Here is a 27,668-nt window from a genome sequence, read left to right as displayed (position 1 = left end):
GTTGGTGCAAAAGGCTGTTTTGATATTGTGTTTATGGAGGATTTTGCTAATTTTATCTGTAGTGCCCTTGATATAAGGAAGGAGGGCCATGCCATTGTTTTCTTCTGTGTCTTGGTTTTTGGGGGGTGTTTCCTTTTGGATTAGCTTCGTAATCCTGTTTTGCTGGTATCCATTGGCAATTAACACATTTGAGAGATTCTGTAACTCAGTTGTCAAGTGGTCTTTGTCAGCCAGGCGTTTGGTTCTGGAGATGAGAGTCTTGGCTACGGAGTTTATTTGTGCAGGGTGGTGGTGTGATTGTGCATGTAAGTAGCGGTTGGTGTGTGTTTTTTTTCTGGTAGATAGTGTGTCCTAGGGAGCCATCAGGTTTTTTGTAGATTAGGACGTCAAGGAAGGGAAGTTGGTTGTTGGCTTCTATTTCCATAGTGAATTGTATTTTGGGGTGTAAGTTGTTGAGATGTGTGAGGAAGCTATCCAGTTTTTTCCTTCCCGTGTGGCCAAATTACAAAGGTGTCGTCAACATATCTGAGCCAAAGTTTGGGTTTGTGTTCTGACTTGTCTAAAGCATTGGTTTCAAAGTGTTCCATGTACAGGTTTGCGATGACCGGTGAGAGGGGTGATCCCATAGGTGCTCCTTCTATCTGTTTGTATCTTTGTCCATTGTGGATGAAGTACGTGTTGGTTAGGCAGTGGTTGGTCAGGTCCAAGATGTATTCGGGGGGATTGTATTTGTTTTGAATAGCTGTCAAGGCTTCATTAATGGGCACTTGTGTGAAGAGAGATACAACATCGAAGCTCACAAGTAGGTCATTAGGATGTAGGTTTTGCTTCTTTATTGTTTCTATGAACTGGAAGGAGTTTGGTACGTGTGAAGAGATGGATTCTGCATAGGGCTGAAGTTGCTTGGCGAGAAATTTAGCGAGATTTTGTAGAGGTGAGCCTATGGAGCTGACTATTGGTCTGAGTGGTGTTCCTTCTTTGTGTATCTTGGGGAGGCCGTAGAGTTTGGGGCATCTGGATGATTTTTCTCTGGGGATGATTCTTAGCTGGATTTCTTCACTGATAGGAGAGGCTTTTATTTTGGATTTGGTGGTTTTTTCCAGATAGGTGGTGGGATCTGTTTTTATAGGTTTGTAGGCAGGATCTTGGAGTAGCTTTGATAGTTTTGCTTGGTAGTCCGATGTGTTCATCACCACTGTGGCATTACCTTTGTCTGCTGGGAGAATGATTATGTTGTTGTCTTTCCTCAGGTTGGTGAGTGCTTTCTGTTCTTCTTTGTGTAAATTGCTTCTGGGTGGTTTGCTGGAGCAGAGGATGTTGGTGACTTCAAGTCTGATTTTATTGGCTTCATCTGGGTTGAATTTGGTTAGGCTAGCTTCGACTCCGCATATGATGTTTTCCGTGGGGATGCGTCTCGGGGCGACTGCAATTGTAATTTGGCCACACGGGAAGGAAAAACTGGATAGCTTCCTCACACATCTCAACAACTTACACCCCAAAATACAATTCACTATGGAAATAGAAGCCAACAACCAACTTCCCTTCCTTGACGTCCTAATCTACAAAAAACCTGATGGCTCCCTAGGACACACTATCTACCAGAAAAAAACACACACCAACCGCTACTTACATGCACAATCACACCACCACCCTGCACAAATAAACTCCGTAGCCAAGACTCTCATCTCCAGAACCAAACGCCTGGCTGACAAAGACCACTTGACAACTGAGTTACAGAATCTCTCAAATGTGTTAATTGCCAATGGATACCAGCAAAACAGGATTACGAAGCTAATCCAAAAGGAAACACCCCCCAAAAACCAAGACACAGAAGAAAACAATGGCATGGCCCTCCTTCCTTATATCAAGGGCACTACAGATAAAATTAGCAAAATCCTCCATAAACACAATATCAAAACAGCCTTTTGCACCAACCAAAAAATAGCCAATATCCTCAGAAACCCCAAGGATAAAATCCAGTTGGAAAACCAAGGGATCTATGAAATACCCTGCAAAGTCTGCCCAGCCACGTACATTGGACAAACAAACAGACGAATAAATGCACGTATCGCAGAACACAAGAATGCCGTCAAAAAAGAAGAAAAAACTTCCTCTCTTTTCCAACACATGAAAGAAACAGGACACGAAATTAATTTTGCAGATTCCAAATTGCTCTTTAACACGGAACATCACCACAAGAGAATAATCATGGAAGCCATCGAGATAGAGAAACACCCTCACAACATGAACAAGCGTGACGACACATCCCGCTTGCCAGACATCTGGAAATTAGCCCTCCCCACAAAAACTGACACCAGATCCAGAGGCACACAGAACGCCAACACCAATCAACCACACCAGACCCAAACCCAGACCCTCTCCACAGATGAATTACTGACACCATCCAGTAGCCAATCCATGGTGGCACCTCCGGATGCTGCACCCCCCTGCAATCCCTACACAGATCTGGCTGACACAAGCCACAAAACCACAGCTCGCCCCTATACACGAAGCCAAGCCAAAGCACAACTAAGTGCAATACAGCCATCTTCTCAGGAAATCTCTTCACAAAGTTCAAGAGGTCAAGACACAAAGACTTTAGCAACTAATCCACACCTAATGACCCACCTAAGTGGTACTCAGGATATCACTCAAGAAATCACTCAAGGTATCTCTCAAGTAATTAAGGAACAAAAGAAGAAAAGGCACACTAGCCTGGGAACTTCCTCTCTGCCCAGAACATTGGAGGCTAGACACCACACCCCCTCTACAGTATTTATAGGAACTCAAACATTGAGATCCCGCTCTGTTCCAGTAACAAGAAGCCGAAAGCACCAGCCTGAAGATGACGAGTGAGACCTCGTCGAAACGTCGCCTAGACACCCCAACTTTTACACGGGAAGACACCCGAGGACACCAAAACCTGCATATATATATATATATATATATATTCATATTCATAAATATACCAAGCAAACACATACAAATATGTAAACCACATGTTTGAAACCCACAGAAAAGTCCTGAAACCATTTTCTCTCTCCCAAAAAGACCTCAAATATTTCTCTGCAAGGTCGAAGGAAATGGGAAATCTCCCCATTGTCTCTGTGCTCACAAATCCTGCCTTAAGGGCACATTTAAGGTGTGAGTGGGACTCGGGTGGCGCTGTGGGTTAAACCACAGAGCCTAGGGCTTGCTGATCAGAAGGTCGGTGGTTCAAATCCCCGCAACGGGATGAGCTCCCGTTGCTCTGTCCCTGCTCCTGCCAACCTAGCAGTTTGAAAGCACACCAGTGCAAGTAGATAAATAGGTAATGCTCCAGCGAGAAGGTAAACGGCGTTTCCGTGCGCTGCTCTGGTTTGCCAGAAGCAGCTTAGTCATGCTGGCCACATGACCCAGAAACTGTACGCCGGCTCCCTCGGCCAATAAAGCGAGATGAGCGTCGCAACCCAAGAGTCGTCCGTGACTGGACCTAATGGTCAGGGGTCCCTTTACCTTTACTAAGGTGTGAATAGGGTGAGCATGTGACCTGGATTCAGGAATTAGGTAGTTATAACAACAACAGAGTGGCCAAAACCCAGATAATTCAATCAGGTAAACAGACAGGAGATAACAACACACTCAGGATTCTGTTTGAGACTGCCCCTGTGATGTATGTATTGGGGGAGGTGGTCCTGGGCTACACCCCTTCTGTGATGTACGTATGATGTTTCTGGAGTTTGAGGGTGGGCAGTTTCAAACACTATATAAGGGCGTCCCTTTGTTCTGGGTCCCTCGCCCCCTCCTGTGTGTGGTGGGGGGGGGGGAGCACCCTGTTGCAACAGCTTTAATAAAAATCAGGCTTACTAGCTGCTTTGCTTCTCAATATTCTCTGGTTGCTCTCTGTTATTTTCTCCTACCGATAGAGAACCTACAAAAGGACTCCATATGGGCTCTGGGGTATCCCATAAGCGAAAAGGAGCAGGTTTTTTTCTCATAACAACAGGATTCAAGGCCTTTGGCAGGCGAACTGGCCTTGCAGAGTGGGCACCCACTCACCTTAGAAACATTGCAAATGCCTCCTCTGCAAACGTATTATTACCCAAAAAAACACAGGTTTGGAAGCAAAAGCATCTGCCAAGGTAATGTCTAGTTCTTGCTTTGAAATCTTGAATGCAAGGCAGAATTCTTGGAATTATTTCAGCGGGAGTATGAAATTATTTCAGCACAAATGTTTTCCCAGAAATTCCATAATCAAGATTCTAGAGTCATGCCAGAACTTGCTTACTGTTCCTTTTCCTGGATAATTCATGCGGATTTTCAATTCTGATGCAAAGGTTTTGCATGTGTCCTTAAATCACTGCAATGACAACCCCATGGAGGAAAATAGGATTGTCAGAAAAGCCTTTCGATTTGCAATTTTGGTTTGTCACTTGTATCAGAAGTTGTCACACTTTTACAGATTCAACAACAACATCTAGTGACAGGACTGCTATCTAGATTCAGCAGAAAATGGGCACACGTTATTAGGATGTACTATGAAGTAGCAATTAGCTAAATATAGTACAAATTGACAGTTATCATTCTTTGAGAATTTGAGGACAAGCTAAGAGGGCAAGAATTTTGTCTGTTTTTACTGGAGAGGGTGCATAGTCTTTTGCAGAAGGGGGGGAAGAGAGAGAGACACTCTTCAAGCAACCACAGAAAGAGTCATCCATTTTATCACAATTCCCAGAGGGAAAGTGAATCATCTCTTTGGAAACTGGCCACCAGCCGCCTTTGTCTGTGAACTTCTGAACACAAACAAGCAACACAGAGCTCCTTGGATACTGCATTCATGTTCTGAATGTTTACATTGCTCTCTTTTGAAATGGGATGTTTGCAAGCACACATTTCTCATCCAAATTCCATTAAGAGGAAACGTTAACTGAATATATATGCTGATATTATTATTATTATTATTATTATTATTATTATTATTTACTATTCTAATGATTGTTGAATGTTACTTTTTTGATGTAGGTTGCTTATTCTAAAGTTACGTTTTATTATCACATTTCTGTATCGCATTAGATTGTTATAAGTTGTACATTTTTTGTTCCTTCAATTTGTAAACCCCCTTGAGTATTGTAAGATAGAAAGACGGTATACAAATTAAAAATGATTATGAATCTGTCCAATATTCATTAGGTAATCTCAGCTCTATATTCAAGCGCAAGCCTGGTAGCCACAGGTGACAAGGAATGACGTGCAGGTGAGTGAGCAGGCTGGTCAAGGAGAGACAAGCGCTCCGTCCCTCTTTATGAACCAAATGGATTGCAGAGGTAAAGGTAAAGGACCCCTGGACAGTTAAGTCCAGTCAAAGGGGTTGCAGCGCTCATCTCGCTTTCAGGCCGAGGGAGCCGGCGTTTGTCCACAGACAGCTTTCCGGGTCATGTGGCCTGCTTGACTAAACTGCTTCTGGCACAATGGAAGACTGTGACAGAAGCCATAGGGCATGGAAACTCCATTTATCTTCCCGCCACAGTGGTACCTATTTATCCACTTGCACTGGCATGCTTTCGAACCACTAGGTTGGCAGGAGCTGGGTCCAAGCAACTGGAGCTCACCCTATCACAGGGATTCGAACCGCCGACCTTCTGATTGGCAAACCCAAAAGGCTCGGATTGCAGAGGAGGGAAACTGCAGCACTAAAATTCAGTAGTTTGACGCAAGAGGGATGGAGCGCTTGTCTCTCCTCTCGCAGTCCCAAGGACTATCTATTTTTAAAGACTCGTCACTTTTATGAATTTATTAGCAATTTATCTGAGATATCAGCAGCATGCTAAAACTGCCCCCCACCCAACGAGATCAACTGGAGAAGTCCTGCTACAAGTTGTATATGAAAATGAGAGGCAGTGTAAGTTTTCCCCAGTGGTGGTGGGGTGGGGAGCTTATCCGTGATTATCCCTTTATTGTTGAAGGCATTGCCTGGCAAACCTAACTGCTTCAGAGTCTTCAGCTCCTTGGTAAACAATATTATGGATTCCTTTTTGGATGGGCATCTTATAGTGGGGATGAGCAGAGATATAATGGAGGAGATTTTGATTGTGGGAGGTGGTAATTATTTTTATCACCACACATATCTATAGCGGTGAGTTCATTTATTGATTTGACAGATTTGTTCTTGCAAGTTTAGAAAAGATGGAATGGAAACATGTAAGTAAAACAAGCAGGGAAAATTGCCTTTGCTCCAAAGATGTGTTGTGGTAAGATCAAACAGCCAGAAGCATCTTCCATTGATGACTGGGTATCTTTTATTTAGGGAAAGACAAAGGTAAAAGCCCTGCTGTAGCAATGAGGCTTACTGAATATGAGTACTTTTTTAAAAATAAAAATAAAAAATGTTTGATTGTAAACACTTTGAAATCAGGCTTTTGTTGATTTGATATTTGAGAGAATAACCGTGAAAATAAAGAAAACCAGAAAAGCACTTCTTACACTAAGAGTCTCTAGAGCTGTAAGACTTTCATTTTAAAATCAGTAACATACCGTAACATAAAAGATTTGGCTCTCACTATAACATCCCAAAGAGCCAAATATGTTACAACAATGCATGTGCCAAAGGTGATGCAATCAGAGGTCTGGCCAAAATGTATAAATAATGAACACCACACCATTTTTAAAGGAACCAGGCCGGTGCCAGGCACACTGCCAGTTACAATACAAAACACAATGAGGACCCCTATGCAAAACGCACAAGGAACAACAAGACCCACATATGTACAAATGTACCTGCAAAACACTTCATGTGTGTATTTCGCTCAAATACACACAGAGATTAGCCTTAAGTAACACTTAACGCAAAACTAAATGGAAAAGAAACTGAAAAGAAATGTTTCACTCACACCAACCCAGCCCTGCTGAAGGTGGGAATGTCAGCCTTAACGCTAAATTTCCTGCCTTTTGTTGCAAACATCATGTCAGCTATATGGGTTTAAGCCTCATTTCCTGTTAGGGTGTTTTTCTTTCTAAAAACATTCATGCAAGTTCATAGCACATGTGACTTACAGTTCTGAGCAACAAAAAAGGAAAGAAAGTGGTTGGACTTTTTCCTCCCTGCAGTCTCATGAGAAATTTGTGTTGTATGTATAAAAACAGCTACTGCAATTATCTGTGTACAAAAAATCAGGCAAATTACTTAACCCTGTTAAATCAGGAAAGGGGTATATTTGTCACATTTTTGCTGGACTACAGCTGCCATCCTTCCTGACTACTGCATATGTTGGCTAGTGGAATGATGGGAGCTGGGAAGGGAGGAGAGAGGGAAAGACCCATTGTGTAGGTGGGAGACCTTGCAAATAAACGGCTCAGGACCACAAACCTCAAGCACCGCCTCTTTACATATAAACCTACCCAGACCCCGATATCATCCTCTGAGGCCCTTCTTTGTGTGCCTCCTCCTCGAGAGGTCCGGAGGGTTGCAACACAAGAACGGGGCCTTCTCTGCAGTGGCTCCCTGTCTGTGGAATGCTCTCCCCAGGGAAGTTTGCCTGGCGCCTTCGTTATACACCTTTAGGCACCAGGCAAAAACATTCAGTTTAAACCAGGCCTTTTGTTGACATCCTATACCCTTTTACAATGCGGCTCTTTTGTGTGTGTGGGGGGGGGTATTATTGGGTTATTATTCTTATTTTGATTTTATATATTGTGATCTTTTCTGTGAACCGCCCTGAGACCTCCGGGTATAGGGCAGTATATAAATTCAATAAATAAATAAAATAAATAAATGCTACTCTATTGCACTGCAATGGCTACCTGTAAGCTACTAGACCCAAGTTGTTGGTAACAGTTTATAAAGTCCTAAGTGGCACAGGAAGGGACGTGGGTGGCGCTGTGGGTTAAACCACAGAGCCTAGGACTTGCCGATCAGAAGGTCGGTGGTTCAAATCCCCGTGACGGCGTGAGCTCACGTTGCTTGGTCCCTGCTCCTGCCAACCTAGCAGTTTGAAAGCACATCAAAGTGCAAGTAGATATATAGGTACCACCCCAGCGGGAAGGTAAAACGGCGTTTCCGTGCACTGCTCTGGTTCACCAGAAGCAGCTTAGTCATGCTGGCCACATGACCCGGAAGCTGTACGCCGGCTCCCTCGGCCAATAAAGCGAGATGAGTGCCGCAACCCCAGAGCCGGCCACGACTGGACCTAATGGTCAGGGGTCCCTTTACCTTTACCTAAGTGGCACAGGACACAAGTATCTGCCTCCTCCGATACCAAATGGCTCAATCCTGCTTGGTAGAATAACCTTCCCATTTGTGCTTGTCCCTTCATTGTTGGGATTTAAACCTCAGCTAAAGACACTTGCTTAACCACACCTTTTCAGTCTGATATGTTTCCCCCGAAAAGCAAGGGGTGGGTAGTTTTTCCCCCCATTAGTGTGACTTTATGAATATTGTAGTTTTATTCCTTGGTGTAATTTTATTGTTTATCCTTTGACATACATCTCCCTGGGCTCTGTTCAACAAAGGGTGATTCATAAATAACATAAATAAAGCCACTCTGAAGTCAGCACATTTTAATGTTCTTCTGTATAGATCTTCTAGTTAAATATGCCTCCCCTCCCCACTTAAGAGAATTGTTTCCGAGTGTTAAAAAATAATATTTTTTAAGTTAAGACTTTAATTAGTTTAAGTTGGTTTACAGGGAGGGAAAAATATGTGCCGTTATCTTATTATTAAAAAATCACAACTCAATATTTTGGGACAAGAATGAATCGGAATATTTTGGGGGTTTCAAAAGCCATGCAATATTTGTCATACATTTCCTGCTGCTAGGCAAAAATGAACAGATTTTTAAAGCCCTTGGGATTTGCTTCCTTGATAGATGTTGCCATCTGAAATAAATGAAAGTCTATGTAGGCAAAAACAGAAGGGCAGAACTTATATAAACTAACTTTTTAAATGACTTAAATTACTCTTAGCAGAATGTTGCACAAATATACTTATTTCGTAGCTTTAAGTGTCCCTGAGAGACTTCTAAATATGATTCTACAGTATGCCCAATATCATGGGGGGGGGGCAGTGAAAGCAGCATTTTATCTACCATATGTTTGGTTACCAGCAAACCTATTTTATGCCTCATTGGTCCCATCAGAAATTTCCTTTTCCTGTTGTTTAAAAGCCAGCCCTCTGAGCGATATGCCAGAACTTGAATCATTGTTGTCAAACAGACGGAAAGCACAGAGAGCAAGCCTCAACTTCATCCGTAATAATGGGCACCTGTCAATCAACTACATATATACAGGGAAATATAGATGAGCATTATTCCCTGGTGGAAACCATTATTCCCTGGTGGAAACCAATTCATTGCACTGTGATTCAACTGTGCTGTAGTAAAGAGAAAATTCAGACAATCAATGGGTGTGTGGGGATGCTCATCTCAAAGCCCATTCTACATGTCAGCTCCTTGCCTAGAGCTATCCAATCCCGGGCAGCGAGCACCGTGCACAGAATCAGCTTTTTGATACCTTCAGACAAACGTTCAAAAACTCCTACTCTGGAGACAAGCACAAAGCTTAACTCTACATGTGATGATAGCTGGCTGACAAACAGCAGGATGTCAGCATATGTATACATTTGAAGCGGCTCACTGTGTACAGTAGCTATGTAGATCAGTGTTTCCCAACCTTTGGTCTCCAGCTGTTTTTGGACTACAACTCCCATCATCCCTAGCTAGCAAGACCAAAGGTCAGGGATGATGGGAATTGTAGTCCAAAAAGAGCTGGAGACCAAAGGTTGGGAAACACTGATTGTAGATTATTAGCACTGCAGCTTCTTTTTCTAAGGCAAAAAACCAGATTTAGTATTTAAAGCAATCTGGAGACAGAAGATCGACAGCAGTCCAGGCTTACTTCACAGAAGATAAATCCAGTCTTTCGTATTAATGGCTTGTTTCTACAAGGAGGAGACTCCAAATGCTTTGACATCTGGACAGTGTTTGAAATTAGCCAGGAGCCAGGCGCATTTTGCACCTGACTGCTGGCCACTTGCGACCAAGTGACATCTCTGCCATCTGGAAGTGCATGCCCATAGCTGTCAATGTTTCCCTTTTTTTAAGGGAAATTCCATATATATATATATATAAATTTTATTAGTTTTTTTTTAAACATATCATTTTCAACAGTAATTAAACATACTTTTACATCTTATTCAAATTTTTGACTTCCATCAATCCATCAATTTTCCAATCTAATCTCTCAGCATGCATTTCTTATCTTCCCTATTACATTTCAAACTCATAACCAATATCTCTATCTTTTTCTACTTTGTAACACTTCATATATTTCTCCTTACAAAACTTCTTGTAGTCCTACTAGTGTAATTTGTTGATTACAGTTGCTCTTCAAATAATTCATATACTTCTTCCAATCTTCTGTAAATCTCTGGTCCCGCAGGTTTCAAATCCTTCCTGTCATTTTGTCCAATTCTGCATAGTCCATTAATTTCGTCTGCCATTCTTCTTTCGTCAGAATTTCCCTTATTCCAAATAGGATTCCTCGCAAGAAAAGGGAAAAGTTGACAGCTATGTGCATGCCTGGGGATCACTGGATCTGGTCTGCTTTCACACACTAATACTCCATCCTGTAGAATTCTATCAGTTATATTTTATCTGCACATTCAGAATGAATTTCTGGAACCAACATGCTTTTTCTCTGCAGCCTGAGAACCAGTCACCATTAAGTAAAAGAGCAACTTTTCTTCTTTAAGTTCTCAAGGCTCTTAACCTAGCTCAAGGTTGTCATCTGAACTAGCCAGTTAACTGAGAATCAATTAGTCAGTCCATCACACGAAAAGTAAGACTTACCCCAAAATGGCAACTAGACATTCCATTTTTCGTGACGGTAACCTTGCTTTAAGGAGCCATTTGGCGCCTAGCTGATATATCTGAGTTTCTAACACTGCATCCTGGGCCATCACATCACTTGATTCTCATTATCCTGTAGGGCAGCCATCACCCACCAGCTGCTTTATAGATGATGCTAGACTACAACTCCTATCATTCCTTGCCATGGGCCTCGCTGGCTCTAACAATATCCACATGGCATTACCTAAACCACAACAGTTGCCACTGAAAGCCTGAGCAGTATTTAGAAAACTTGGGTGCCAGATGTTTAGAATCATGCCAAGGAGGGGGCCATTAGTTTACTCCGTTTTGCAGCTCTTCTCAAAGAAGGGGTACTTTATTTACTCTGTAACTACATGCCTGCAGATGTTTCCAGGGCTGGTAATTAAATCTAGGCTACTTCCACACAAAGCATTGTGCACACTCGTAATATACTTTGAAATATTACTGCCATCTATTCATCCACTGACAAACCTAGACAGCATCTTAAAAAAGAAAAGAAAAAAGCAGAGACATCATCTTGCCATCAAAGGTCCGAATAGCTAAAGCTGTGGTCTTCCCAGAAGTGATGTATGGAAGTGAGAGCTGGACCATAAAGAAGGCTGATCGCCGAAGAATTGATGCTTTTGAATTATGGTGCTGGAGGAGACTCTTAAGAGTCCCATGGACTGCAAGAATATCAAACCTATCCATTCTGAAGGAAATCAGCCCTGAGTGGTCACTGGAAGGACAGATCCTGAAGCTGAGGCTCCAATACTTTGACGACCTCATGAGAAGAGAAGACTCCCTGGAAAAGACCCTGATGTTGGGAAAGATGGAGGGCACAAGGAGAAGAGGACGACAGAGGACGAGATGGTTGGACAGTGTTCTCGAAGCTACCAGCATGAGTTTGACCAAACTGCGGGAGGCAGTGGAAGACAGGAGTGCCTGGTGTGCTCTGGTCCATGGGGTAATGAAGAGTCGGACATGACTAAACGACTAAACAACAACATTCATCCATTGCAGAAGAACTGCATCCCCCATGCTCTTCCAAATCTAGCCTGGCCTTGGGAGGGGGGGGGGGAATTATTAGGATATACAATTAAGAGGCATACATTAGCTGCAGTCCTCCAGCCTAGAATACAGAATTTTCATTTGCTCCAGACCTTCTGAGTTACATTTCTGTCCCTGGTTTTAGGCTTCTCTCCTACCTACTGCCTGTGAAAACCCAGCAAGTCACTGTTATTAGTGCTATTAAATGTATTTTGCTTCCATTTCCCCACCCCTGGCACCATAAAGGGAATCCTTATGAACTAAGATCCTTAAAAGAGGATGAACATCTATTAAACAATAATAAAACAAAACACTGCTATTTAAATTGTCGTGGTTTTTTTCTTTTAATATTCTGCTGTTTGTTTATGAGGTGTAGGCTGCTGGGGTGGACTTTGCCCCCCAAAATAAGTCTATGAATAATTTTATAACCACCACATAATGTGGGCATTTCTTAAATTCAATTTGAAACACAAAGCCGCATTTTGGTTCAGTAACTAAAGCAGTCGTTATTTTACTGCATTACAAATAAAAGTAGCATCTCTAGTTTTCCCGCATCTTGACTAATGAGCCATTCTGGAGAATCTGAAAGCCTGATAAACTTTCATGGCATTCTGGTTGAGCCTAAGAAAGCTATTGCTCATCTGCAGAGTTATTTTTTTTAAGTGAAGACATTCTGGACTTTCAGAAAGCGCTGTCAGCTTCCCCCAAGCCGTTCAAGTTAAATTAAAAGCGCAATAGGGCTAATACAATCTTCCTCTCATTCCTTCCACACGTTAAGAAGAAATGCAGTTGTCTCCTGCAGCCCTCACTAATATAATCCCCATGCTTTATAGTGCTGCATGGCTGAGTTTTATTTCGTTTTTAATGTGGCTTGTTCAGCAACAGGTTTGCTTTATCAGACATGCATCTGTCAGGAGCATAAAAGTGGAACACCACAGATGTCTGTCTCCTGGCTGGTGTCAGCGTAGCAGGAGAGTGCTCCAGGGAGAGAACGGGGAACACTTCCTGGAGGCCGATATCAATAACTACAGCTGTCAAGTAAAGGTATGAGAAGGAGAGGGTTGAACTGGAACAACAGAATTCTGTGGACCAGCCTTTGCCCACCAGATGTTTTGGACTACAACTCCCATCAGCGCCAGCCAGCAGTCATGCTGACTGGGGTTGTTGGGAGTTGTAGTCCAGCACATCTGGGGTGCACCGGGTTGGCAAAGGCTGGTCTAGACTGGAACTTGGCACGGATCGTATTGATCAATTTACAGTCACTGTAAAGTTCCTCGCAACTAGACTACACACCTTCCCTATATGCATGTGTTTGTGGGTGCACACATAAAGGTAAAGGGACCCCTGACCATTAGGTCCAGTCATGGCCGACTCACTTTATTGGCCGAGAGAGCCGGCGTACAGCTTCCGGGTCATGTGGCCAGCAAGACTAAGCCGCTTCTTGTGAACCAGAGCAGCACACGGAAATGCCGTTTACCTTCCCGCCGGAGTGGTACCTATTTCTCTACTTGCAGTTTCACATGCTTTTGAACTGCTAGGTTGGCAGGAGCAGGGTCCGAGCAACGGGAACTCACCCTGTTGCGGGGATTCGAACCGCTGACCTGCTGATCAGCAAGTCCTAGGCTCTGTGGTTTAACCCACAGTGCCACCCGCACACATACACACACCTTAAACCCATGCACTTCTGTGCAGTGTTAGAAACTCAGATATATAACCTAGCTCCTTAAACCAAGATTACAGTCGCCAAAATGGAACAGCTAGTTGAATTTGGGGGTAAGACGGCTCTAAAGTCTTACTTTTCAAATGGAGGACTTGACTGTGATTGATTCTCAGTTAAACATCTGGCTAGTTCAGATGACAACCTTGAGCTAGGTTAAGAGCTTTGAGAACTTAAAGAAGCAAAGTCACTTGATCCAACCAGGGACAGTCCACATATATATATTGGTCTATTCTGACCTCTTTTTCTTAATGGTGACTGCTCCTGCTCAGGCTGCATAAGAAAAAAATGCAATTTGGTTCCAGAAATTCATTCTGATTGTGCAGATAAAATATCTACTGATAGAATTCTGCAGGATGAGGTACTAGTGTGTGAAAACAGCCCAGATCCAATGACCCCAGATGGTTATGATAAATGATATCCTGGCACCCAAGCATCTTCGGTTGGTCGCCAGTGGTCAAAAGCCAGGTGCAAAATGCTCCTGGCGCCTGGCTAATTTCAAACACTGCATCTGTGCCCAAGACCCTGAGGCCTCATATGCCTATTCTATACCAAACTCCTTCCCTATCTGAGACATTCTGTTTCTGCATATCACAAACCACAGGAGGGGAGTGTGCCCTTGTGCTCTGGTCCAGCAAAAATGGGATGCTGGCCTAGGTGGACCACTGGCCTGATCCAGCACACTGTTCTTATGTTCCTACACTAGGTAAAGGTAAAGGGACCCCTGACCATTAGGTCCAGTTGTGGCCAACTCTGGGGTTGCGGTGCTCATCTCGCTTTATTGGCCGAGGGAGCCGGCGTACAGCTTCTGGGTCATGTTGCCAGCATGACTAAGCTGCTTCTGGCAAACCAGAGCAGCACACGGAAACGCTGTTTACCTTCCCGCCGGAGTGGTACCTATTTCTCTACTTGCAGTTTGACGTGCTTTTGAACTGCTAGGTTGGCAGGAGCAGGGACTGAGCAACGGGAGCTCACCCCGTCGCGGGGATTCGAACCGCCGACCTTCTGATCAGCAAGTTCTGATCGGTTTAACCCACAGCGCCACCCGCGTCCCTATTCCTACACTAGAGTCTGGTGTTAAATAGAAAAGTCCTAATACAACTCTAAAATGTCTAAGCACACAGTGCCAACTTTTACAAACGAGCCTCAGTTGAAATTGCAGCTCGGATTTTAAACTCTGCGCAGTAGAATAACAAACAGTTAAGCTCGGCTGCTAACAAGCCCTCCGAACGGATATTTCAGATGTTTGCGGGCTATAAAGTTTTGCATCTGAGAAATTTCAAAAATGTCCGCCTTCCTGTGGAATGCCTGCTTTTGGCATAAACCAAGGCATTACTGAATGCAGGAAGTTCAGCTTTTCTTCTTAAATTTTGCAAGTCCTTTCTGTTTCTATTTTAAATTTAATTAAATGAAGTGTTGGGGGGAAGTTTCAAGGTGGAAAGCTCCAGATTCTCACTAGGAAAGAGAACTGCCGATTTTTCTCCAAGGGTGACCAAAGAAATCCAAGAGAGTTTGCAAGGGACACTGAGAAGGAATTGGATTAATTCCCAATGTTTGCATAACGGACCAGTAATTCCAGTCTCCACATGCCCTAAAGGAAGTGTTGCATCACTTTCTGGGACGAAGAGGATGGGCCCCATCCTTTCCTTCAACACTAGAGCAGTTGGACGGAACAGGATCTCATCTCTACAGTCATGCTATGCTCCAAGTACAGTACATTCACATCTTATGTGGGGGTTATGATCTGGGGATGGGATGGATACACAAGCTGCGTATACTCAAACCAGTGTCAGAAACTCAGATATACAGTGGTCAAAGTGTGTGGGTCATCTCTCAGGAGCAGCACTAGTCCTGAGGTGCTCACAGGAGGACTTTAGAAGCCCAACAATGAAGCTGAACGTTGAAAGATCCAGGACCGATAAAAGAAAATACCTCTTCATGCATTGCATAGTCAAAACTACAGAACTTGCCTTCTCAAGAGGGGGCAATGACCGCCAACTTGGATGGCTTTAAAAAAGGATTAGACAAAATCATGGAGGAGGGGTCTATCAATGGCTACTAGCCATGACGGCTAGGCTCTACCTTCACAGATGGAGGTAGCAATGCTTTGAAATATCAGATGCTGGAAACTACCGGAGGGGAAAGTGCTCATGTCCTGCTCCCTAGCCTCCCACAGACATCTTGTTGGCCACTGTGAAAACAGGATGCTGGAATAGATGTTCCATAGATGATTCAGCAGGCTATTCTTATGTTCAACACCACAGGGATGTCAACTTGATAACTCAGAGTGTGGTGCTGATAACGCCAAGGTTGTAAGTTTGATCCCAGCTGCATGTTAGTTTCTAGATGGTTCCCGATTATTTCCAACTCAATGATTCTAGGCGTGATTCCCTTTTCAGCTCAAAGCTCAAGAAGAGGGCTAAGGCTTCCTATTTTCACACTCCACACTCCAAAGTGTTTGGATTGCAACTTGCTCCAAAGAACAGCAAGACTACGGGAATAATCCCGTTCTCTTCCCCTACTCCAGGGTTGAGGGGAAATCTGGGAAGGCCTGGAACTGGGAAAAGGAGCAAGGGATTCACCGAGTTCTAGAGGTGCAGCATGAGGTCAGGAATATGCAGGATCATGTCCATCCAATATTTGGCTGGCTACCAAAGACGCCCCAAAATTGTCACACTTCTCTCTATCATTAGAAGTAGAAATGGCTGCTATGGATTAATAGGCCTGGCTGGTATTTATTGGTATAGACTTGATACATAGCTCACTAGGTAGCTCATTAAATGTGGTCAGGTAAATATTAGCAATTCATATATGTAGCATTTTTATTTTATTTTTCTGTACAAAACATTCCTTTCCCACCCACTGGCTACAACTTGGAACCTAGGAATAGATAAAACAGCCTTACAAATTCACACGAAGGGGTTGTTTTTTTAAAAAAAATCGCAAAATATTAAAACTATTATAAGTGCAGCAATAATCAAATGCACAGAACTTCATCTTGATATGCGCTTTAATGCATATTTAATACATGTTCAAGAAACTAATGTAATCTTGAGAATAAAATGTAATAGTTGTGGAATTAACAGCTGGCATTTTGTGTGTGTGTCACATATTGCCTTAATTAGTTCACATATGCAATCTTGCCTTCTAAAGACTTTGTGTGCACACTCTTTCTCTTTGAAAAAAACCCTCTTCCTCATTTACACTAACAGGGTTGTGGGCTTATGGAATACCTGCTGAACCACAACAAACAGAATGGTGAGTGTCTGTCTAACCCTTATGCTGCAAAAAAAAGAGGGTCACAAGAAACTGTGACCCAACACAAAGTACCCATTTCACGGGGGTGGGAGGTGGAATATTGACGGTGCTCAGAATTCAACAAAACAGGGGAAATACCTACACACAAAATAAAACACAGACAAAAATGCCAACTATTCTCCCCCTATAAAAAATGCAAACTTGCCAACCAAAGTGGTGGGGGAGGACACAAATAAAATATCCATTTTTAAAATTAAAATTTAAAAGCTGGTAGAGGGTCTTAGCCAAGGGGGGGGGGGTTCTTAGGTTATCTTGGTGCACACAGGTGCTATATTTGGGGCCTAGTTGTAAATACATGCCTTCAGTCCATTCTGCCTGCCAATTACAATTTGTTGATAATTTAAAAGTACAGACATGTGCTTCTTCTGGTAACAATTCCGCTCACAAGTAGCTCCGAGGCTGTAATCAGAGCTGAACTATTTCACTGGCTTGTGCAATACTATAACAAGAAGATTCCGTCTCCAGCCCTGTTTAATTAGCTACCTCATGCTAATTAGGAGCTGCATCATGTGAGAAGGTAAGAAATCGCTAGAGTTGCAACTAAAAGAGCAACCCCAGAAACAGAAAGCTTGGGCTATTCTGTCCACCTAACACATATTTTCATGACTAGACAATTTGAGGAACTGAAGATTCTTATTTTTTTGCTCTTCTAAGATTTCCCCAAATGTTCAGCTGTTTCAGTTTACAATTACAGCAATTTGAGGCAGACATCTGATTTTCAGAAAGTGACAACATGTCTTTTTTTGGACATCCCCTTTCTAAATGAGAGGCAGAGCTTTCCCCTGAAAAAGAAAAAACAGCAGGAATAGAGATACTAAAGTCTACAGAAACGTCTAATGCCTGTTTCCCACCTATCCACCTTTTTATTTTCTTTCTTCAAATTTAGAGGGTTCATGTATTTGTGAAATGCTGTCTGCCATAAGCCTTCAGAGGAGGGAGAATCTATCAGGTTCCTTCATCTTTTACCAACTAGTCATAGCAGAACTCCTAACAATTGCTGCAAAGTTTCAAGATGTGATCACGGCACTAAGCGGAGTGGGCCTTCAGCACGCTTCCTGAAGGCCAAACTACAATAGACATTAAATACTTATATTCACAGATGCACTGTCACTTTTTTAAAAACACTGTAAATAACTGCCGCTTGGAGTCAAGTAAGAATCGGGATCATAAACTGAAGGATGGGGCAGTGGGAGTTAATCTTTTCTTATCATGCCATTGTCCTAATTGTTAAGTTGTGGGTGAACATATCAGACGACACAGAGATTCTTCAAACAGCTCTTATTTATTCACAGGCCAGAACAGAACTGAACTGAAGGGTTCAGTCAGCCTGCTTATATAGAGCTCCAGTACAACGTAACTGTAACAATTTTCTAAAACTATCCAATCACTGAATGTCACTTTCGATCCCTTATTTGCATAACTATCTACAGTATCCCCCTGCTGGCCCAGGGTGAGAACTTCAGTACATAACACTAATGAAAACTGCCCCTGCAAGAGAAAGTTCTCCACTGGCTATTCCTTGAGTCAAAACACAGCAGGGTGGACAGGGTTTTTCACGGAGACCATGGCAGGTAGGAAGGCTGAACTACCCCTCCCACCACAGTGCTGATATTCACTGGGAGCCAGAGGCCACCTTTGGCCGAAGATTGTGTGGCCAGCAACCCGCTGTCCACATGACACTTGTCACACACTTGTGATGTCACACGTACATCATCAGGAGGAGGCACATAGTCAGGAGGCAGTCTTTGAGTTGACACCCCTGTTGGGAGCCCAGAAGCAACCACATTCAGTGAAAAATTAAAAGGTCCATGCAGCTGCAATGTAATGTGTAGTTTGGTTCTGAGTCTTCCTTATTAAGGTGGGAAGGGAACTCTATAGCCCAAGGTAACATGAAACTAACCACAATTACCTTGAATTTCTGCTTAACCCTCAAGAAAGAAAGGCATTTTCGCTGGCCAGGTTTAATTCAAATCCATCAAAGCTTCTTTGGGGAAGGTTCACAGGTAGGGTGGAAGGGGAAAGAACTTGCCAATGTGAAGACCACCTGGTGGAAACCCTTACACATATGGTTCTTAATTGTAAACTATATGCTGATCTCAGTCAGCAATTTCTAAATCAATTCCGTATCCCCAAATGGAAACCAGAGTTGGAGGTCATACATTTTCTATTACTGATCAGGAGCTCACCAAGTTAGTGGCTAAATATCTCTATTTGGTTTTTTGTCGTTGAAATACACTGCAGACGTCTGATCTCCCAGGAGACCTAGAGATGTGACGATAGACTGCTCTGCCTTTGTTTTAGCAAATGTTTTGTGCTATTGGGGAAGTGGTAATTCTTTACTGATTTGTTTTGGATGTTTGTACAGTGGAACCTCGGGTTAAGTACTTAATTTGTTCCAGAGGTCCGTTCTTAACCTGAAACTGTTCTTAACCTGAAGCACCACTTTAGCTAATGGGGCCTCCTGCTGCTGCCGCACCGCCGTAACCCAATTTCTGTTCTTATCCAGAAGCAAAGTTCTTAACCTGAAGCACTATTTCTGGGTTAGCAGAGTGTGTAACCTGAAGTGTATGTAACCTGAAGCGTATGTAACCCGAGGTACCACTGTATGTGATGCCAATAAAAGGTTTGATGATGATGATATAGCCCAAGATAACATTATGGCAAGCCCATCAGGCTTGGTAGGTACAGAGCTATGGAACCCAGTTTCCTTTGTGTGGCAGTATGTTATGTTATCTCTGAAAGGTCTGTATATTTACAGACATACAAGCAGAGAACGAAGCGTAGGCAAAGAGCTGCTACAGGTAGATCCCCGGAGAAGGGCCGTAGTTCAGTGGCAGAACATTTGCTTTCCATGCAGAAGGCTCCGGGTTCGATTTCTGACATGTCTAGGGAGGGCTGGGAATATCCTGTCTGATACTCTGGAGAGCCACAGCCAATCAGTGTAGACAATACTAGGCTAGATAGACCATTGTTCTGACTTCGTAAAAGGCAGCTTTCTATGTTCTAACCCCCAAAGATAGCACTAACCTCCCCCTTCCCCCCAAAAAGTGCTCCCACCCAAAGTTTCAGCAAACTTTTAACTAGAGACACTAAGCCAGCAATCTCTGTCTTTCTCTGCCCCTTCCAACTACACATGGAGTGTTTTTTCTTAAGGACTGAACCTTCTGTTCTGCACACCAACAAGCATCCATTCCTCCACCACCACCAAATATGCATTTGGTGTACATGTACAGAAAGTGATGCACTTGGGGTATTTCATGTTATTAAGATTTTTGCCAGTAGTCTTCCGCTAACAGGGAGTGGTTTGTTTTTATCTACTTCAACGGAGGTTACCCAGGGATACAAGCCAGGAAAAGGCTAGCTCTGCCAAATCTCCTGCCCAAGAAAGAATCCCTTTTCACTCACTCACTCCAAGTCAGGCAAAGCAAAATGCAATCCTATGCATGCTACTCAGAAGTAAGTAGGTTCAGGGAGGGCAAACTGCTCCGCAGTGCAACCTGGGAGACAGAGGGTATGTTACTGAAAGCAGGCATAATTCAACAGTACAAAACAAAATTTAAAAAGCAGGATATATATTCAGAAGGGAGCAATATCAATGTCCGGTTTCCCCCATTTATTTATTTATTTATTTATTTATTTTGTGATGTTAGTACTATATCATGCAAGTTATATTTGGCAAACGGCATCGTTGTCAGAGAACTTTCTTCACGTGCAAAAAGCTGTGTTTGCCACAGCTGCATGTCTTCATCATAGTGACTGATAAAGAGATAAACTTGGCAGATATCCCTTGTGTCGTATGTACTATGTGTGTACAGGAAAATGTGCATTTCAGAAAAGAAATAATTGTCCTTGAGTAATTAGGTCAGTGGTCTTATACCTGAGAATGCTCATTAGAGATTAAGTAATAAAAATAAAAGCATTGTCATTCCAAATACACCAAGGTAATTATAATCGAACTATTCATGGTGGTATGAAGAGGGATCATTAGCAGCACACAGATTTGAGCAGGAACAAGCCTTGGGCTTGCACGCTCTACCTTCCCTCCTGCCCTGTGTTCAAGGGGAGTTTTGGAGATTTGCATCTCCTTTTAGCCAATCACAGCTTCCCATACCCTCCAAAACCAGGAACTGCGGTTTGTTTAAGGGACACAGCTTCAGAAACCATGGTTAGGCGCTGGCCTGTTTGAAACTCGTCATAAATTAACATGAACCACAAAGTTTGCCAGTCCAGACGACATGACAATGTCGTTTACTGGGACATGTGAACATAGCTATAATGATAAAGGCAATGCCATTTAATTGTGAAAGGAAGAAATCACAAGGAAAGTATGCATATTTGGCCAAGAGTCCCTTTGGGACTGTGAACATGGCAACGGATCCTGCTTACAGGGCCACACCAACAGAGGTTTCTGGGCTTGGATGGCTTGGACAAAAACTTTTATCCTATTTCAGCCTAAGATATAACACAGCAGAAGTAAAACCCAGAGATAAAGCCAAGTTGTTATACAAGGTCACCACTCTTAACGATTGTGCTAGCTCTCAGATAACACTGGTCATGACCCAAACAGCCGTGTATAAATGCAGAAAGTGCTACTGCTGTCTCAGCTCCCCAGGCTGGTACTCTCCAGATGTTTTGGATTACTGTTCCCATCAATCCTACTCAGCAAGTGCATTAGGTTGGAGGAAAGCTGTTCTAGAGCAGGCATTCCCAAACTCAGCCCTCCAGATGTTTTGGGACTACAGTTCCCATCAACCCTGACCACTGGTCCTGTTAGCTAGGGATGATGGGAGTTGTAGTCCCAAAACAGCTGGAGTGTCAAGTTTGGGGGTGCCTGCTCTAGAAGATCCCCTTACAGTGGTGCCTCGATTTAAGAACAGCCCTGTTTACAAATTATTTGGTATACGAACTCCGCAAAACCGGAAGTAGTGTTCCGGTTAGCAAACTTTACCTCAGTCTACGAACGGAAGCTGAATGGTGGAAGGACACCGGCAGCAGGAGGCCTCATTAGGGAAAGTGCACCTCGGTTTAAGAACAGTTTCAGTTTAGGAACGGACTTCCGGAACTGATTAAGTTCATAAGCCAAGGTACCACTATTCTTTCAAGAGATGCAAAGACTTGCATTGGAAAGGAGACAAGAAGAATTTCTAACGTGAGTACTTATTCCAAGCGTACGTTCTTCTCTATCGTACAAGTTTTATATTACAGTACAGGAACATTCCATTATTATCATAATCTGCAACTGGACCTAACCTTTCAGCAAATGCACAGATTTTGCTAACACTTTACACGGTACTCAGCTGTGCAAGTGATTGCAGGATCTTTACATAAATCGCTAAAAATGCTGTACCGTGACATAGCTAAACTGATTTTACGCATGCTAAATACCGTAAGTAAAACACTTTAAATCAGCATCTTTAAAAAAAGCATGCTGCATATTTATGCTTACTATCACTATAGGTAGCTATTTGAATGGTAAGATGCATAACCTTAATACTGTATACAGGTTTCCTTTCCAGCACTGTATTTTTTACCTCTCCTTTCCCCCCACTAACCATCATTTTGCAAACAATACAAAAGCATCACCCTGTTTGTTATGTTACTATGGGATGGCTTTAAAAAAAAAATGAAAGTAAGTATACGGGGAAGCAGTCCCTAGTAAATCTGCCAGCGGACACTATACTTCGTACGGTACCATCAATGTTCATGTCACTTTCCAGCATTAACGTAAGTGCAAATGGCAAGTCCCCATCCCACAGAGCTTTACATTCTAAAGGAGAACAAGTGCAATGGAATTGGGAATGAATATGCTCGAATATAGTTATGTATCCTTAGGCTTCAAGTGGGTTTTGAGGAAGGATCCGTAAGGATAGAGGTAGTTCTGGGAATAAGAGACCAAAAGCGAGGGAGAAGTGGCAGTACATTTTAAAGGAGCATGAGATTTCTGGGCAGCTGCTCTTGGCAAAAAGTACAGATCACAGCTGAGGAACATTTGGCCCTCCAGATGTTGCCACACTACAACTCCCATCATTCCTAACCACTGGCTTGTGCTGGCTCAGGCTGATGGGAATTGAGGGCCAAAATATGTGCCTAAAGCGTTGAGTACAACCTTGTTTCTACCTACTAAACAGACTATGTAAAAATAAAACATCCAGGGCAAGTTTAAAAAAAAAGGTGTGTTGTGCCCCATCAGTAATGTGATGAGAGAAGTTAAGCTGTGTGTTAACTTTCGAGAAGCTTAGCTACTCTGATTATATCGTCAGTTGACAGCACTGGTACCCATAATAACCAGTGAAAAGGATTTTGCAGTAAAAGGGCTTTGCACATCAGTCCTCTGTGTGGTTGCTGCTGTTGCTGTTTAACAGTCTGCACTGAAGCGTGTTAAATGACTGAAGAGCTCCACACTTGAACACGGCGGAAAGCAAAATGAAGAACACAAGGAGTCATGAGACAGCTTAAAACCTGGACACAAAACACTGATCAAGTGACTTTGAAAGACACTGCTTCCCACTACAGATGCTTAGCGTAGCGGTTTTTAAAACGAAGTTGCCACCATACTACTGCAAACTGTGTACGACCACAGGCTTACACCCCGAACAGCTTTAACCCAGCTGAAGGAAGAAACGAAGGTGCAGGATTTTTTAAAAGCACGCTAGTGACAGGCCACACGGCCACTTTACCCTTGAGTTTGTAACGAGGGAGTTCTTATGTCTCTTGGCGCACTGGGGTTATAGTTGCAAAATTAAGGGAACTGGCGTTCTGGAATTCAGATCCTTTACTTTCTGGGGAATTGTGACTCAGAAAACATCAGCGCATGACTCACTTCCCCAATTTCTAGGGATTTGTACCCCAAACCCTCCTGTGCATTGCCAAAAGCCCTGCCATCATGCCAGGAGCAAACAACCCACCAATTTCACAGCTGCAAGCAGCTCATCTATGGCTGCATCTGCAAGACACAAGGCAGCTGTTCCCTGCCAGATATCCCGAGATCAGGATGAAAACTTCTGCACCACACCTCAAGCAAGAACAGAAGTTGGGGGGGGGGGTAGGAGAGAAGCATGCTTTCCTCCAAAACAACACTCTTTTCAAGAGGAAAGAAGAAAAACCATTCCAAAAGTTTTAACTTTTTTTTGGAAGGGAGATCAACACCCCCACCCCAGAAACACAACATAGCTCAGTTGGTAGAGCACGAGACTCTCAACCTCAGGGTCGTGGGTTCGAGGGAAAGATTCCTGCATTGCTGAAGGTTGGGCTAGATGACCCTGGGGGAACCCTTTGCAATTCTGTGGAAAAGGTAAAGGGACCCCTGACCATTAGGTCCAGTTGTGACCGACTCTGGGGTCGCGGCGCTCATCTCGCTTTATTGGCCGAGGGAGCCGGCATACAGCTTCCGGGTCATGTGGCCAGCATGACTAAGCCGCTTCTGGCGAACCAGAGCAGCGCACGGAAACGCCGTTTACCTTCCCGCTGGAGTGGTACCTATTTATCTACTTGCACTGGCGTGCTTTCGAACTACTAGGTTGGCAGGAGCAGGGACCGAGCAACGGGAGCTCACTCCGTCGAGGGGATTTGAACCGCCGACCTTCCGGCAAGTCCTAGGCTCAGTGGTTTAACCCACAGTGCCACCCATGTCCCTTTACAATTCTGTGGTGCTCCTTTGCAATTCTGTGGTGCTATGAACCTGGCTAATAATAATAATAATAATAATAATAATGGGCTTCTGGTGCCTTATTCACAAGCTAGATCTTGGCGGGGCAGCGTCGGAAGCCCAGAGACCAGGCAGCGAAGCAAAGGCGAGGCTTACCTGTACCCCGAGCCAGCGGGCAAGCCGCGCAGTGCAAGAGAGTCCACAGCAAAACGTGCTTGGGCGCCCCGCTCATTGTCAAGCTCCCTCGGGGCGCTGGGCTGCTCGGCGGCGGCGGAGGAGAGGCGGGCGCGGCGAGGGGCGCGCGGGGCGCGGCGAGGGGCTCCTCTGGAGGCGAAGGCGGGTCCCTCGAAGAGGGAAGCGGGCGGGCGAGCGAGCCAGCGAGGCCCCGGCAGAGGCAGCCGCAGCAGCCGCGGCTCTCGGCTGCTTGCTCGGAGGGCGTGTGTGACTCACCCCCGCCCGCCTTCCCCGCTTCAACCCTGCCTTGCAGAGGAAACAGGAAATCTTAAAAAGTTCGCAAACAGCTGGGCAGGACTTTCTTAACTCTCGCAGTCAGTTCCTTCTCCGGCCCAGCCTCCCTCCCGGGCTCGCTTCGGAGCTGCCTGTCAATCAAGGGCCTGAGGCCAAACCTCCCTCGCCCTCAGGGCGCTCTTTTTCTCACACAAGCTGAGGCAAAAAGAAAAATAATAGTGTCCTGGAAGGGGACTTCCTTCATCATCTCTGTGGCACGCGCCGTGGCTTTTTTATTTTTATTCGTGGGCGTGGACTGAACCCCCCCATCAAGTAAATAAATATACTTAGAATCATAGAATTGTGTGGATCATCTAGTACAGTGGTTCCCAACTTTTTTTTTTTTTTTTTGCCATGCCCCACCTAACCATGGTTACTTTTTTAAAAATAACTTTCTCTCTCTTTTTTTTTCTTTGAAAAAAAATCTGGTAACCTTAACTTAAGCATCTCTAAAATCCTGATCCCCTCCCCAAATATAATTCTAATTATTCAAAAAGTGAACTCCTGTAACTCATTCTCGAATTGACCCCCTTAAAAATCAAATAGCCCCCCTATGCCATGTGCCCCACATTGGGAACCACGGAATTCTGGTCCAACCCCCTGCAAAGCAAGAATTTGCAGCCATCCCATGTGGGGATCAAGCCTGCAACCTTGGCATTGAATACCCTCCAAAATTTCTTTGATGAAAATAGGGATATCCTATTCCATATTATTATTATTATTACCAAGCCACCTGACTGGGTTGCCCCAGCTACTCTGGGCAGATTACAACATATATAAACAAAAAACATTAAACATTTTAAAAAAAACTTCCCTATACAGGGCTGCCTTCAGACGGTTCGGGGGTCAGATAACTCCATACCATCCAACATTTCTCCAATGGAAATAGGGACATCTGTGGGTTAAAGCCTCAGCGCCTAGGACTTGCCGATCGAAAGGTCGGCGGTTCGAATCCCTGCGGCGGGGTGCGCTCCTGCTGCTCGGTCCCAGCGCCTGCCAACCTAGCAGTTCGAAAGCACCTCCGGGTGCAAGTAGATAAATAGGGACCGCTTACCAGCGGGAAGGTAAACGGCGTTTCCGTGTGCGGCTCTGGCTCGCCAGAGCAGCGATGTCACGCTGGCCACGTGACCCGGAAGTGTCTCCGGACAGCGCTGGCCCCTGGCCTCTTGAGTGAGATGGGCGCACAACCCCAGAGTCTGGCAAGACTGGCCCGTATGGGCAGGGGTACCTTTACCTTTACCTTTTTATAGACAGGTCTGGGGACGCAGGTGGCGCTGTGGGTTAAACCACAGAGTCTAGGACTTGCCGATCAGAAGGCCGGCGGTTCGGATCCCCGCGACAGGGTGAGCTCCCGTTGCTTGGTCCCTGCTCCTGCCAACCTAGCAGTTTGAAAGAACACCAGTGCAAGTAGATAAATAGGTACCGCTCCAGCGGGAAGGTAAACGGCGTTTCCATGCACTGCTTTGATTCGCCAGAAGCGGCTTAGTCATGCTGGCCACATGACCTGGAAGTTGTACGCCGGCTCCCTCGGCCTGTAAAGCGAGATGAACGTTGCAACCCCAGAGTCGATCATGACTGGACCTAATGGTCAGGGCTTCCTGTCCACGCACTTCAAGGCACACACTGGGTCAGCATCCTGTTCTCACAGTCGCCAACCAGATGCCTGTAGGAAACTCGCAAGCCAGATTTGAGCCCAAGAGCACTCTCCAGGGGTGGAGCTTGGTAATATGGCGCCCTGAGCGAGGACACAATTTGGTTATTGAGCTTTCATCCTGATTTGTTTGTGGAGAGGTTGTGTCAAAACAAGTGTTATCCCACACTTCCCATTGCATTTGACTGATGCTTTTCCTAATTTCAAAAAGTCTGATCTTTGGGGAAGCAGGTTTGTTGCATAAGTCCCCCCAATCAATTATAAATGTGCAATTTGAATTTCCTGATGTCTGAATCCCACCCAAAAGTAGTGCCCCTCTGAAAGTACCCTAAGCCTACAGTGGGCTAGTTTGGGAAATATTTTCAGCTTTTGTCCTGGCCTTATGCATGGAGCCAGCAAGTCAATTCTGCCTTCACCAGTCCCACTCAGCCAGTCCGAATGATGTCTATTGGTGTGCAATCTTACCTATGTGGGGCAAAATCGCATAGTGCATTCCCCAAGCTTCTGGAAAACTGACTACCCTATTTTGGTCCACACAAATTGGTTGATGCATGGGCCCAATTATGGTGATATGACAGGTGGCCCAGACAAAAAAATTCAACCAGAAAACATACCTGAAAGCTGTTTACACCAATAGGGGGGAAATACCAAAGAAAAAACGATTAACTCCTTCTGAGAATGCACTTGAAAGGGATGATTTTCTGACCATTTAAAGTGGTATAATCTCAAGTTTCAACAATACTGTCTCCAGGATTTACAGTTTCATTTCATCTTGATTCTCATTCATTTTCCTAACTACTATTTATCCACTATTCATCTTTAATTACTCAGTTCCAAAAAATCACTATGCCTGGTTACAATGCATATAGTGAAGTCTGCAAAATGTGTTATAGAAGGCATCCAATATGCATATCGATGCAAATATAGAAGTAAAGCAAA

General features: G+C 44.1%; 1 protein-coding gene across 1 annotated transcript in view; it reads right to left on the bottom strand.

Annotated features, from left to right (window-relative positions):
- TGFBR2 (transforming growth factor beta receptor 2) overlaps positions 1 to 25,308 on the bottom strand; it is a 69,592-nt gene extending 44,284 nt beyond the window's left edge. Inside the window, exon 1 of the mRNA XM_083705872.1 lies at positions 24,728 to 25,308. Coding sequence (XP_083561998.1) covers positions 24,728 to 24,803 — 76 coding nt within the window. The 5' untranslated portion in view covers positions 24,804 to 25,308. The remainder of the gene's footprint in view (positions 1 to 24,727) is intronic.
- Between the last annotated feature and the right edge of the window lie 2,360 nt (positions 25,309 to 27,668).

The sequence above is a fragment of the Podarcis gaigeae genome (assembly GCF_964106915.1).
Source record: "Podarcis gaigeae genome assembly, chromosome: 12".
Lineage (NCBI taxonomy): Eukaryota > Metazoa > Chordata > Lepidosauria > Squamata > Lacertidae > Podarcis > Podarcis gaigeae.
This window is presented reverse-complemented; position numbering and strand designations above follow the sequence as displayed.